This window comes from Aotus nancymaae, unplaced genomic scaffold, assembly GCF_030222135.1.
Source record: "Aotus nancymaae isolate 86718 unplaced genomic scaffold, 86718_ANA_hifiasm-v0.15.2.pri h1tg000010l, whole genome shotgun sequence".
NCBI classification, from domain to species: domain Eukaryota; kingdom Metazoa; phylum Chordata; class Mammalia; order Primates; family Aotidae; genus Aotus; species Aotus nancymaae.
In genome coordinates, this window is record NW_026988421.1 from 3,653,749 (window position 1) to 3,667,956 (window position 14,208).

At 48.6% G+C, this 14,208-nt stretch overlaps 1 protein-coding gene across 2 annotated transcripts in view; it reads right to left on the bottom strand.

The window, feature by feature from the left end:
• Positions 1-2,152: 2,152 nt before the first annotated feature.
• The window catches only part of DOCK1 (dedicator of cytokinesis 1), a 543,465-nt gene continuing 531,409 nt past the window's right edge, over positions 2,153-14,208 (bottom strand). For both annotated transcript variants that reach the window (XM_021671705.2, XM_021671704.2), the window contains exons 50-52: positions 10,420-10,573; positions 7,084-7,235; positions 2,153-3,315 (exon numbers count right to left, since the gene is read on the bottom strand). In XM_021671705.2, the coding sequence (XP_021527380.2) occupies positions 3,220-3,315; positions 7,084-7,235; positions 10,420-10,573 (402 nt within the window). In that variant the 3' untranslated portion in view covers positions 2,153-3,219. The remainder of the gene's footprint in view (positions 3,316-7,083; positions 7,236-10,419; positions 10,574-14,208) is intronic.

Genomic DNA, 14,208 nt, shown 5'->3' on the forward strand with positions numbered 1-14,208 from the left:
AAAATTAGCCGGGCAGGATGGCACAGGCCTATAGTCCCAGCTGCTCAGGAGGCTGATGTGAAAAAAAAAAAAAGATTAAGAAATACTGTTTCTGCGCAGAAGGGACACGTCCCTGCATGTACAGAGGCAAACCGTCCCCTGGAACCTCATTCCAGAAGGAATGCATGCGGCAGGCACTGCTGCGCGGAGGCCAGTTTGTGTCTTATTATGGTGTTGCCACCCATCCATTGACTGACAAGGTGAGGAAACGCTGCATCTGCATGAAGTGTTTGGAAGTTTACTCACTGGTGAATACGTGAGCATATTTATAATTCACAATAATAATAGGAAATTTCTGCAACATTTTGACTGTCTTCACTTTTCTTTCTCTAACTCTGTTCTGTGTTCTCTGCAAACCTCCTAGCTCTAGAGGTCCCTGAGGGATATACGGGCCTCAGGGGGCTGTAGGGTGGGGATTCCAGCCAGAGCTGTGCAGTGCAAGGATTAACCCAGTAAATGCGGGAAGAGCAGGAGCCCACACACCATTCCACAAGAAAACCATCATTTCTCTTAGGGCCTGGCACTATTCTTTCCATTTTTTATAAATACAATTATATTTTATATACTTTTATAAATTTTATAATTTTGGCTGGGTGTGGTGGCTCACGCCTGTAATCCCAGCACTTTGGGAAGCTGAGGTGGGTGGATCATGAGATCAGGAGTTCAAGACCAGTCTGGCCAAGATGGTAAAATCCCATCTCTACTTAAAAAAAATACAAAAATTAGCTGGGTGTGGTGGCAAGCACCTGTAATCCCAGCTACTCGGTAGGTTGAGGCAGGGAATTGCTTGAACCCAGGAGGTGGAGGTTGCAGTAAGCCAAGATCACACCACTGCACTCCAGCCTGGGCGACAGAGCGAGACTCCGTCTCAAAAAAAAACATTAAATTTTTTAATTTTAATTTTTTAAATAAATTAAATTATGTATTTTATTTATAAAAATATTTTATTTTTATAGATGGAGACATAGATGGAGAGAGAGTTTTGCTCTTGTTGCCCAGGCTGGAGTGCAGTGGCGCAATCTCAGCTCACTGCAACCTCTGCCTCCTGGGTTCAAGCAATTCTCCTGCCTCAGCCTCCCAAGTAACTGGGATTGCAGGTGCCTGCCACCATGCCTAATTTTTGTATTTTTAGTAGAGACAGGGTTTCGCCATGTTGGCCAGGCTCGTCTCAAGCTCCCAACCTCAGGTGATCCGCCCGCCTCGGCCTCCCAAAGTGCTGGGATTACAGGTGTGAGCCACAGAGCCCAGGCTATTCTTTCCATTTCTGGTGGCCACTTACACAATGTGGAGCACGGACTGCCCAAAGACAATCCGTGCCCAGGCTGGGCTCTCCATGCTCTCCTACACGGGTGTGCCCAATGGATGATTTCTAGGGTTGTGGGTAATACTCAGTTTTTCGCACACTCCACAGAAGATGAACATTAATGTTGGTGAAACAGTAAGATTCATGAAGAAAATGTCCCACATTCACTCAGGCCCACAGTTTCTCGGGGGTGAACTGGATATTTACAAGCATGAATACGTGGGGGGGCAGCACCTGAGTGTCAGGAAGAGCCTCCCAGCTTCCTGGGCTCCACAGCAGCCTCCTCTGAGGCCAGGTTATGGGCCAGGCAGAGGGGTACATCCTTATGGCTTCCACACGCCTGGCAGGAGCAGAGGCGAGAGCCCTGTCCATTGAGAAGAGGACCCCCTGCCTTCCTTGTTTATTGCCACCCCAGATCCAGCCAAGTAGGCCCTGGAGAAAGCTCTCAATGTCCAGGCCTCTACAGTGAAATCACATACCCACTAACCAAAGCCCTCTCTCAAATTAGCAGCTGAAGAGAGGCCCAGGGCAGGTGCAGCCCCAGAGCCCTCAGGGTCTGGTGATGGGGAAGCGCTCAGCAGGGCTCTGCTCAGCTCCCGTCTATAAGGACATGCAGCCATGCACAGGGACGTGGGCACTTCCTATCTGGGCTCAAGATCAGACAGTTAACAGAGAGGATTTAAAACAATGTTTGAGGAAAAGGTGCATCTATAAATGTTTGTCACCAAGCTCTTTAACAAAGCAGAATACAAAAAGCAGGATTTGTATTTTACAATCAATGATAAAAACATAATATATCAGACACTGTGAGTCTTTTAAAATAACATTTTATTTTCATTGTCAATGATTAACTTCTGAGTCTATTAGAAGAGTATCATGATCATAGTGAATAAAAAAATATAGATGATAGAATACAAATATTAGGTTATACAAAGTTAGTTTTTTAAAAAATCATTGTCCACCAACATTTTCAGGACTTCAGGGTTCTGAAAAAAAATTTAATTTGTGTGTTTTTTAAAACACTTCCAGCTGTTAAACATTAGGAACACATAGGGAGACTCCTCTGTGGATGTCTATTATAATAAACAGAAGGACCACAAAAATGAAAACAAGTTCTAAGAACCATCATATATACAAACTTCTGTACAGAATGAGGACAAAAACCACTCACCCAATTAAAACCAGCTCTTGTGGTACACATACTGTTTCAAAAAAGAACAAAAATTCATCTTCCTATATTTACTTGTTTTTCCATTTGATTCAGTATTCTGAATGCTGTTTCTACACCATAAATTAGTAACTGTTCAGTAGCTGAGAAAGATCCTATTTTAAATGATGCCCGGGAAATCAGGAACTTCCCTGGAGGGGTTGAACTTCATTGTCTGATGTGAATTGGAGACACACCTCAACCAACGAAGTCACGCCACTGGCTGGAACAAGGTTTGTCCTACAGAGGGACAAGGAGGATTCTTCTCCATCACCACTACACAGCTTCCCAAGAGTGATGGTCTATCCTCTCTTACTTGGCTGAGCTCAGAGCAATTGAGCTCTTTGCAAATGCAAGTCATTTGGCACAAAAAGAAAGAATGTTTGGGCAAGACTCAGGCTCTCTCAGAGCCAGACACACTCAGAGGCCCCCAACTCTGCAACCCTGATGGCACATCCCAGACATACCCACCTCCCCGACCCACCTTGCTCCATGATGCTAAAGGCCACTCGCTCCATGGCAGGAACTGAACTCCTTTGAAGGAAAAGCAATTGCACGAAATGTTAACATCACAGGCCCATTGAGGTAAACAGCAGACTCAGGGTACACAGAGGGAGAGGACATGGAGACGGGGTGGGGCAGCGCACTCTTTCCGGGCAGGCTTGTGACTTCACTGCACAATCCCGGAGTCCACCGATGTCTGCTTGCGAGTTGTCTTTGGAGGGGGAGGAGGCGGAGTTTTGCTGGGCAGCGGAGGTGGCAGATGCTGGAAAACACAAGGATGGGGAAGACATCATATTACAGATGTTCCCGACAGAAAAGAAGCCGTCTCCAGGCAGGGTCTGACCTGGCACAGCCACTCAGCTGGAACCAGCCTCTCCACGTGAGTTGGGCTCCATCCTGTCTGACTCGGGGCTGGCAGGTCTGCTAGGCTCAAGAGCCTGCTATGGCCCTGGGCCTTTCTGACGCCTCTGAGCATTCTCCCACCATCTGCACAGCCCCCGAGAGGTACCATTGCTCTTTGCGCCACTTTTTAAAATCCAGATGCTATCGACCTAGTTATCTATCTATTGTCCAAGGGATAAAGAAGTCTTTAGAGACACTCCCCAGGGGTGAGACGAGAGACATTCCTTTGCTTTCTGAGCTTTGGGCAAAGGTTAGCAAGCTTTTCCTGGACAGGGCTACATAGTAAATATTTCCAGCTTTTCAGCAGGCCACATGGTCTCTGTTGCAGCCAGTCCATGCCGCTACTGCAGCCAAAAAGTGGGCATTGACAGTGTGTACAGAAAGGGGTGTGGCTGTGCTCCAAAAAAACTATTTATAACAACAGGTGGCTGGCTCCAGCCCATGGGCCATAGATTACCTTAGAGTCACAAAAAAGAATGCAAATTTCCAATGTAGAGATAATGGAAAACCTCCTACTGAATGGACCTGGCAGGAGTGTTATGACTGAGGACAGCTGTACCCTATGGCTTCTGGGACCCTCATGCCCATCACACACACCTGATGTGCAGGAGACGCTCCGTACATATGGGTTGATCAAATAGGAAAATGGATGAATGAGTGAATAAATTAATGAGTGAATAAATAAGTGAATGAATGAGTGGGTAAATGAAGAATTGAACAGGTGAGTAAACAAAGAAATGAAGGAAGAAATGAACAGACCAGGGTAAGTAGGAGCATGCTATAGCAGAGGAACTAGAATGAAATCACAGAACACTTTCATCTAACTTAAGGGTAAGAGTGGATTGTTAGCAGCCTCTCAGTGTGGGTTTGCATTTAGCTGAATGTGAGAAAAGAGGTTTTCAAGGATAGACACTCATTGCCCAGATTTCCTCCTGATTCATAGATGAGTAAATACAAAAAATGACCTAGTGCTTAACACAGACAGGAGAAGAAATGTGGGCAAGTAAAACTGACATAAAGATATTCTATGCGTAGATGACCTTATATAAAGGAAGGGAAAACAATAAGTAAGTCTTTTTAAGGTTGGTTAGAACTGTTAAAAGAGACACCTGTTTTGAGGTCTGGTGAAAGGTTTGCTTACATGTGAAAGCCACACTGATTGGCCAATGAGGAGCTGGTAAGGACCAGACTAACACGGCCTGATACCAACACAGCGCTTCAGATGACCTCTGTGCCAGATATGAGCATGTCCAAAATTTATCACCCTTAAGCAAAATGATAGCTCAGATTACTGACAGGAAGAGCCATTTGGAAAGAAATGACAGCTTAGTGGCAACAGCTAGAGACAGAGTTGCCTACAAGCCTGAGGCTGATCAATGAGAGTGACAGGAGGATATTGATCATACCCCCACCATGGCAGATGGATGATCATTATCCTAGAGCAGCTTTCAGGACCTGTGCAAAGGGAGGCACCCCAGGAAATGCAACCGCTTCCGCCTAATGATGACATACTAACCACCAGCATGTCACCTGAGCCTGCGCTCAGGCTGCAAGTAAATTAAACAAGAAACAAAGACTGAAGACACTTGGGTCATTAATCTAATTGAATTCACACCCCCTTTATAAATTGAGACAGAGCTAATCCATGTTATCCCTTACTTAATCAACCATATGTGCCATCAGTAAGCCACACTGGTGTATCCAAGACATGGAGACAATAAAATGTTACCTGGGAGTTGATTTGTAACAAGAAGTGGAATTGGTTGTAATTCTAAATTTAGAATTTTCAGATCACTAGTGTAGGGAGACTAGGGGGACACTCCTGCTTTTCCAATAAAATAAAGAGATGAAAATGTGACCAATGAACAAAGCTGTTAGGGAAACGATACTCCGAGCAACCCAATATTTTGCTAGACCCCTCAAATGTCCTTTTGCTCTAACAAGAAGTTAGAAATGCCCAGGGAAGGTCAGGCTTCCATTTCTGTGGTGCAACAAACCCTTCCAGCCTGCCAGAAAGTTATCTTCACAGGGGAACCTGGTTCCTCCTCCAGGACCTCATCGAGGCATCACTAGGGAGCGTCTCTAGGGAGCATCTCTAGGCAGCATCTCTAGGCATCTCTGGGGACCCTCCAGTTCCCCATCAAGGTGTCTCTAGGGAGAAGAAGCCTGTTTAAATGGCACTTGGGCCTCGGAAGAGCAATCCGCCTCTCTGATATTAAAGATGAAGTCCCCCGCTTGTTTAGTTTTCTGATACAAAGGCAATGATGAAATGCACATGCTGTAAACAAACACCCTCTCTCTTCCACTCCTCTCACAAGAGATGTAATAACCTTGCGGAACACTCCGTGAACAAGTCTCCATAAAAAAAAGAAAAAGAAATGGCATGTGGAATTTATATTGTTTATTAAAGCAAAAAACAAAACCATGTGTCTCACCATTACAAGAAAAACAGAGCCAGCTAGCAATCTCATGTTTTCAATGTTCTATAGGAGTCTTGTGGCCATATAATTACTTTACGGAGGATGGATAGCAAAAAAGTATGCCCAGCTGTCCAGATACGGAGAGGGTTATTTTACTTTTTAGACTGCACTGATTTAATTTTCAAATTTTATTCACAATCACATGGCGTGGGGAAGGCTGAGCCTGGAAGCAGAAGTTCCCTCGGTGGCTGAGTCAGTCACTCGCACGCCTCCACCCCACTCAAGCTACCCTCCGCACAGGCCTGGGCCTGACACAAGAGGATGGATGGGCTGGGACTCACAGGACTCACGACAGCATCCTTGAGAATGAGGAGAGGAACGGGATGGATCTGTAAAGAACGTTTCTAGAACTGTCAACTGGTAACTGAGGTGCTTATTTAAATGGCTTTTTATGACTTTGACTAATATTTGGATGGGTAGGCAGGCCCAGGAGCTGTTCAGCAAAAGGGACGTCAGGTGGGATGAGTGACTAAAACAGCTGCTGGGGGTACCAGCTTCAGGGACTCACACTGAAGAGGGGTTCCAGCGGGTTGCTTAGGTTTACAAAGGCTGGTACTGGTGGAGGAAGCCGGGCCAGCACCCCTGAACCAGCACTGGGGAGGGTGCTCTGTGGGTGGGCGCCAAACCTGGCTCTCCTCTGCAGTTTCTGAAGGCAAGTGCCTGTCACCACCCAGGAGCTCCCAGAGCCACAGTGAGGCTGCCTGGAGGAATGGCTGGAGATGAGCTTCTCTGGGGCCGCGCAGGGTGATACTGGCCAATCTCTTTAAAAAGTCAGACAGACCTCCTGATAGAAAAGCTACTTTTCAAAAATCAAAATTTCATAAGACTTGCATCTCCAGTGGAATGCTCTCCATGGTGCAAGCAATGACAAGCTTGGAATGTCCATCCTCTTCCTCGTTCTGAGGCACGATAGCAAAATGTGCCTTTTGATGCAGTTATTGATAATGACGCAGAGCCACAGATCTTACCTACCAGAGTTCTTACTGCTTTGATAGCTTTTTGCAAAAAATCAAACCTGAGCCCATCATATGTGGTTTTTCTCATGTGCTCACTAGCCCGAAGTAAACCCGTTAATATCTGGAATGAGGGACTCATCCTATTTTGCGGAGGGGAAATAATGAAAACCCATGTTTCGATTCCCAACTTACCCTCTGGTGCGGAGGAGGAGGTGGAGGTGTTGGCGAGCCCAGCAAGTCCTGGTTTTCCATCACATTCCCGTAATCTGCCACGCTGCCTTTGAGAGGCAGAGGGGGTGGGACATCGGCCACGTCCACCCCCGTCATGCCGTTCAGCTCCAAGCCTGGAAAACCGGGATCTATTAAAAATCAGCCCAACGTCCCCATGGAGCCTGACCACTCAGGAGATGGCTTCATGTTTCCTCCCAGAGAGGCAGGCACTGCAGAAACACTTTATCTGGCAGACACGTTTGTCAACAGAGCAGACGAGGGCAGGGAGGGAGCGAGCACAAAGGGCAGGACTCTCCTAATGGCACTGTTCTAGAAAGAGAATAGCAAGTATCACATGGCAACTAAAACCGGAGGGTAAAGCAAGGCATTGTGCCACTGTAGGAGGTGGCGTTCACCCTGGCTTCTCTGATCCCTCCTCGGACCCCCTGCCTTGGTGGAAGTGAAACAGCTGGGTGCCACAGGACCGTCTCTGCTGCTGCTACTGCCGCTTTCAAAGCCCAGCTGGGCCTCCGCAGTCACCCCTGCAGTTATCACCTGGAAAGATTCGCTAAGCAAAGTCTAACACTGCGACCAGTCACCCAACTTCAAATCTCTTTCCACGGGAAAATCCATCATTGTATGAAATGATTTTATTAGCCGTAGCAGTCACTGTGGCTGTTGCTTTAAATAAGCCAAGGGGATGTACAATTGATTTTTAAAGTAAACTGGAAAAAATAGCGGTTTTCAAACGGAGGGATAATCACTAAGGCAGGATATTTTCTCAACCCTTGTTGAGACTCTTAAAAATAATTTGTTTTCTTTTATATTAAAGAGAGAAAAATTGGCATTATTACTGATGAGTCTCTTTTGGAGTTTTCCCCAAGGATCCATCTGATGAAAAATCCTTTATTAGGAAAATGTGTCCTAGGAAGAACACTGTGTCGGTTTCTGAGGAAGCTCTGCCATGGGACCGAGGGGAGTAAGAAGAAGGCTTCAGTGAGTGACTGTCTTCATGATTGGTGCCAATTTGTTTGTTATTATTGTGGTAAGATAAACATGACATAAAATTTGCCACTTTAGCCATTTTTTAGGGGACAATTTGGTGGCCTTAATCACATCAACACAGTGGACAACCATCACCATGATGTATTTCTGAAACATTTCCATCGTCCCAAACAGGAAGTCTATACCCATTAAACAGTAACTCTCCGCTCCTCCCTCCCTCCAGACCCTGGTACCCACCCCCCTCTTTCTCTCTCTCTCTTCCTCCCTCCCTTCCTTCTTTCCACATGGAGGTTTGCTCTACTGTACTTTCTTTTTTTTTTTTTTTTGAGATGGAGTCTTGCTCTGTCGCCCAGGCTGGAGTGCAGTGGTGTGATCTCAGCTCACTGCAACCTCCGCCTCCCAGGTTCAAGTGATTCTCCTATCTCAGCCTCCTGAATAGCTGGGATTACAGGCGCATGCCACCATGCCCAGCTAATTTTTGTATTTTTAGTAGAGACGGGGTTTTACCATGTTGACTGGCTGGTCTGGAACTCCTGACCTCAGGTGATCTGCCCGCCTTGGCCTCCCAAAGTGCTGGGATTACAGGTGTGAGCTACAGCATCTGGCCTCCACTCTACTCTCTGTCTCTGTGAACTTGCCTTAGGTATTTCATTGAGGTGGAGTCACATAAGATTTGCCCCTCTGTGAATGATCTGTGTCACTCGGGATCATGGTTCTGAGGTTCGTCCATGCTGCAGCACGTGTCAGAACTTCACTCCTTTCTCCGGCTGAGTAATATTCTACTGCATGGACATTTCTCTGGATGTACGTTTTGTTAATCTGGCCGTTAGTCGATGGACATTTGGGTTGTGTTCGCTTATTGGCTCTTGTGAAAAATACTGCTATGAATACGAAGTATCTGTTTGAGTCCCTGTCTTTAATTCTCTGCAGTGCAGGTCTAGGAGCAGGACTGCCGGTTCATATTACCATATGGTTATTCTATGTGGAACTTTGGAGGAACCACCAAATTGTTTTCTGCAGCAGCAGTGATGGTGCCTTATGGTTTTAAATATTAAAATAGACTTTAAACACATTTTTAGAAAAATCATGTAGTAATAGTGCAAGGACGTGAGGATGCACCCTCCAGAGACAGACCCAGTGCCCAGAAAGCTCTCTGCCTACTCGATTAAACTCATGCATCCATGCTTGGAGCCAGACTCCCTACCACCTGACAGTCTCCAGAATCATGACTGATCCCCTTTAAGCAAGAGGAAAATCAGGTGCAGAGGACAATCACTCACTGCCTTGCACAACCCTTGTCACAGGGCACGGAGCTCTCCCGCCTTCGACCCCTTTCTGTGCCACAGGAAGGAGAGCAGGCTCCCTGGCTTTGCTGTCACCGTCACCCCCAGCACCTACTCCCTGCCAAGATTTCTCCTCTCTGCTGGCTCTGAATTTAGTGGTGAAAACCTAGTTACCACTTAGAGTAGGTTGAGCAGAGTCTCCAAAATGTGGACCTCTTAGGGCCACCCAGAACCTCAGAATGTAACCTTACTTGGACTTAGGGTCTTTGCAGATGTAATTAGCTAAGGATCTCAAGGTGAGATCATCCTGGATTTGCAGTGGACCCTATATCCAATGACTGCTGTCCTTATAAGAGGAGAGGACACAGAGAAGAAGGCCACGTAAAGACGGGCAGAGAGGGGAGTGATGTGGCCACAGCCAAGGAAGGCTAGGGACTGCTAGGAGCCACCAGAAGCTGGAGAGAGGCCTGGGACAGGCTCTCCCTTGGAGCCAACAGAGGTAACCAACTTGCTACCTCCTTGATATCAGAGTTCTGGCCTCCAAAACCTTCAGAAAACAAATTTCTGCTGTTTTGAGCCACCAGTTTTGTGGCAACTTCTTGGGTAATTTAAAAATTGGTCAAAACTAGAAAATTAAGCTGTGCTCCTTGACTGTTGCAAACCACCTGGAGTGCTTCTCCAGTGCACCATCCTAGACGCAGGCAGGCCCACGGCCTCCTGCAGCTGTGTCCTGGAATAGGAGGTGGACTGGTCCCACGTGTCCCAGTTTCCCTCCCCACAGATCCTGGGACAGACCCTGCACTTTCTGCCCCTCCAGCGCTGGAGACTGGGCTCTGGGCTTTGGCCTGATGTGCAGAAGTCCAGACTCTACAGTCTGTCCCAAGAGATATTCCCAGGGAGCCAGGAGCTTATCCAAACTCCCTCCCTCTGCTGCAAGGGGAGGGAGGAAATGTTTCTAACCTGAGAGCCTTCAGTCAAGGGACGTCATGAAGGAACAGCACGATACATATGTGGGGAGTGTTCCACTTACTCGACTGCATGCTGAAGCTGAGCTTGGCCCTTGGTGTAACCGGAGGGGGTGTTTGCTGAGAGGACGGTGATGAGGGGGACACCGAGAAGCGCCTTTCGCTTCCAATGACGTTGATCACCTGGCTCTTCGGTCTCTGGGGCCGCAGGGGACTTATCTACATTGAAAGGACAGAAAGAGCACAGTTAGGGTCGCTTATGGGCTGAGTGCGTTTCCACCTACATTCCTATATTGAAGTCCTGACCCCCATTACCTTAGAATATGACCTTATCTGGAAATAGGGTCTTTGCAAATGATCAAGCTAAGGTGTGGCCCTTAGGCTGGGCCCGTTAGAGTGGGCAGATAGAAAGGCATAAACAGGAAAGGGGGCCCAGGGGGAGCAAACTTTGGAAAATCTCATGCCCCAGAGACCTCCCCGAAACACACATGCTAGGTGTGAGCAGAGAGGAGGAGAATACCCAGGCAGGAGGCAGCACCCTGAAATGCCCCATAGACACCGGGTAAGTGCTTCCTCTGCAGCTAACCTGTTAGAATGTAGCTAGCTACATGCTGATCCGGAGGGAAACAGGGCAAGGGGTTAATTCCGAAGAGGGACGCACGCACAGTAAGTACAGATTTGACCACCACGCGACCTTCTCGGGGTGGCCGTGATGCACAACGCCGCCACAGGTAGGATCCCTCCTGATACCCGGGCCCTGTGCATGCACATCAACTGGCAGCAAGCGAACTAGGCAGGGAAAGCTTCTGCACAAACCTGGGCGGGAACTAGGCAGGGAAAGCTTCCCCACAAACCTGGGTGGGAACTAGGCAGGGACGAGGCGGACACTTTAGACACAGTGGGGAAAACAGAGAAAGACAAAGGGAGAGGCTTATGACAGAGATGGGAACTTCAAACAGGCCAATATAAAAGGGCAACACAGAACTTCCGGGGGCTGCTCTCCGGACCAGCCTGCTCCTCCTCTGGGCTCTGCTCTAATTTTACTTCCTTAATAAGCCTACTTTACCTATTTTACCAATTTGTCTATTTTACTAATTGGTCTCTTGGCTAAATTCTTTCTTCCAAGAATCAAGGACCCGCACACTTCCCAGTAACAGGTCCTAATCCAATAGGACAGGTGACCTTATAAAAAAGGAAAATTTGGACATGGACCTGTGTCCAAATTTGGGAGGGCATGACGTGAAGATGAAAGCAGAGGTCAGGGTGATGCTTCTATCAGCCAAGAAACGCCAGAGATGGCCAGCAAAGCCCCAGACAGGAGGAGAGAGGCACGTGGCAGTTTCTGAAGGAATCGGCCCTCCTGGGCCTCTAGAACTGGGAGACAATGAATTTCTGGGTTGGAGTTGCCCAGCTTGTGGTTACAGCAGACCTCCCACACACGAGGGGCTCACACTGCTGTCCTCACACAGCCTGGGCTGGCCAGCATCTGGATGCAGAGTGGTTGAGTATTGGTCCAAGCCACGCAGATGCCCAGCGAGAACACAGGGCAACCTCCATGCGGTCAAGAACAGAATAAATGGCCCGTTCAATGGCGGAATTCCCCAGGTGTGCTCATCACGCTTTGGTCTTCCTCAGCATGTACGTGAAAGTCTAGGAATTGGCTGAAGGGTTTTTGCTATTCCATTCCTTTGCTTGTTCTCACATCCTAGGTCATTACTGGCAGGGATTCTTCTCTCCTTTTCAATGCATTTTTTCCTGCCCATCTCTGGCTTTTGGAGGCACTTGACTTTCTCCACCTAAGCCCTTTCCCTGTCTGTTCCATCAGTAAGTTGTATTTATATATTTCTTACAGGTTGGTCTCAGATCATTAGGCTTTGGGGAACTGGAGCAGCTACAAAACACTCTGAGGCAGGAGTAATTAGAAAACGTATTAACCCAGCTGAAAAGGAGGGGTCGAGATTCTCCCCACAGGAAGGGCAGGCAGGTGAGTGGGCAGCTCCAGGCTTGGTGCTGCGGCTGGGTCTGGGGGCCTGGCGGATGGGCTGTGCTGGTTCGGGTGAGCAACAGAGCAGGTAGGCTGCAATGTCTGCCCCGGGAGGAATCAGCCGAGCCAGGGCCAGTCTAGAGGTTACTGAGGCTGGAAGGAGGAAATGGGAACCAGGCTTGGGAGGAAGGTTCAGGCCCTCTGCTAAATGAGTGACAGAGCCAGCCCAACAGGTCTATTTCCAGAACTATCCTGTGCTGACGGGGGAGCCCAGCACCCAGGAGCTGCACCTCCTCTGCAGAAATGGCCTTGTTCCAGGCAGCAGAACTGCCAGGGGAAGTCAGGAAAGGCTGGGTGATGTGCTGGGCCCGCTGAGGGTGAAAGCGCTGGCAGGAGAAATTTCAGGTCTGCTAAGGTGCTTCTCTGGCTTCTCTGCATCCCAGGGCAGGCACATTCTGATTCAGAGGGCGTCAAGATGCAAATTGCAGCCTGGAGGCTCTGGCTGGAGAGGCTCAGCTAAAGGTCAGAAAATTGTTGATGATGCAAATCAAGTAGGAAACTGAACTCAGCCCCAGAGGTGACGAGGGAAAACCTTTGCAGAAGCTGGGGTGCAGGGGAGGCCAGCATGGGGTAGGGGCGTGGTTGATGTCCCCAGGTAATGGGTTGCTGCTTCTGCTCCAGTGAACCTCCTCCCCACCTCCCCTGCTGTGCATGGCTGGTCACAGGCGTGTAGCCGCCTGCTAGGAAATTTTAGGTGTCTGACTGTCCTCAGAGACTTTGCCAACACCTGTCCCCTGGAGGAGGTGGCCTCTGTGTAGACAGACAGTTGCTGGGCTGGACCAAGAATAGTAAGTGTGTCCCTAGCGGGAGGTCCAGATTCCTCATCTCCTGGTGCTGGAAGGCTTCTGCTGACGCTGGGCCGGATGCTGAGAAGCACAGCCAGGGTTCTGTGCTCCGACCTTGGTGATTTGCTGAGTGTACTAGGGCCAACCATGGGGAGGTGGCCCTCGTGGTGCTCCCGCTAGCCCCACTGTTTGCAAGGATCCTAGAAGGATGCTTGGGCCCCTAGGGGCAGGGACTGTTGGCTCTGTGCCTGTCACGTGTGCACATGTGTCCTTGGACTTCTTTTTACACAAGTCAGCTGTGATCAATTCTGCCACTTGGCACAACATCTCCAAGCCCCTCCAATTTAGCATCTTAAAACGGAGCTTAAATTAAAATGCTTGAAAGGCTTGCACAGTGTCTGGCACTAAGTCATATTCAAAAATGCTTCTGTTAATTCCCCTACCCAGTTGTGACGTTTTGAGACTTGAGAAGTCTACCTGGGGCTTGAGAGAAGGAGACTTCAGCCAGCCCCTGGGGTGCTGGGCACCCCAACTTCCTAAAATAGCAGACAGAGCATGCTGTGTGGTCAGGAACCCCTCGATCTGCTGGAGGCTGAGTGTCTGGGTGCTTCAGGCCAGCCTCCAGCCAGTGCCTCCCTGGGCCTGACATGCTCAGTCACCCTCACAGGAATCCTCCAGCCCAGCTGCAGCCACAGCACATACCCAGAGGCCGCAGAGGAGCACTGGCCTGCTAGACATCAAGTCATGACTGGGGCGTCTGCCTTCCACCTCCGGATAGCCAAGTAGCATGTGACTGCTTTCTGAGTGGCACGCAGTCTAGATAAAACGTACCTTCTGTGTTTTAAGCTATAAACAAGCAGTGCAGTAAGTCGAACCCTCTAATCACAGCCCGCCGACTGCCCAGGGCTGAGACAAGCAAACACCCACCCATTTCCAGAGACGGCAGCTCCAATCCTGACTTAGCCTTTGACGCTGACAGCCCATGAGAACCCTTTATGTTTCCAGCTACAGATAGCACTTTCTGA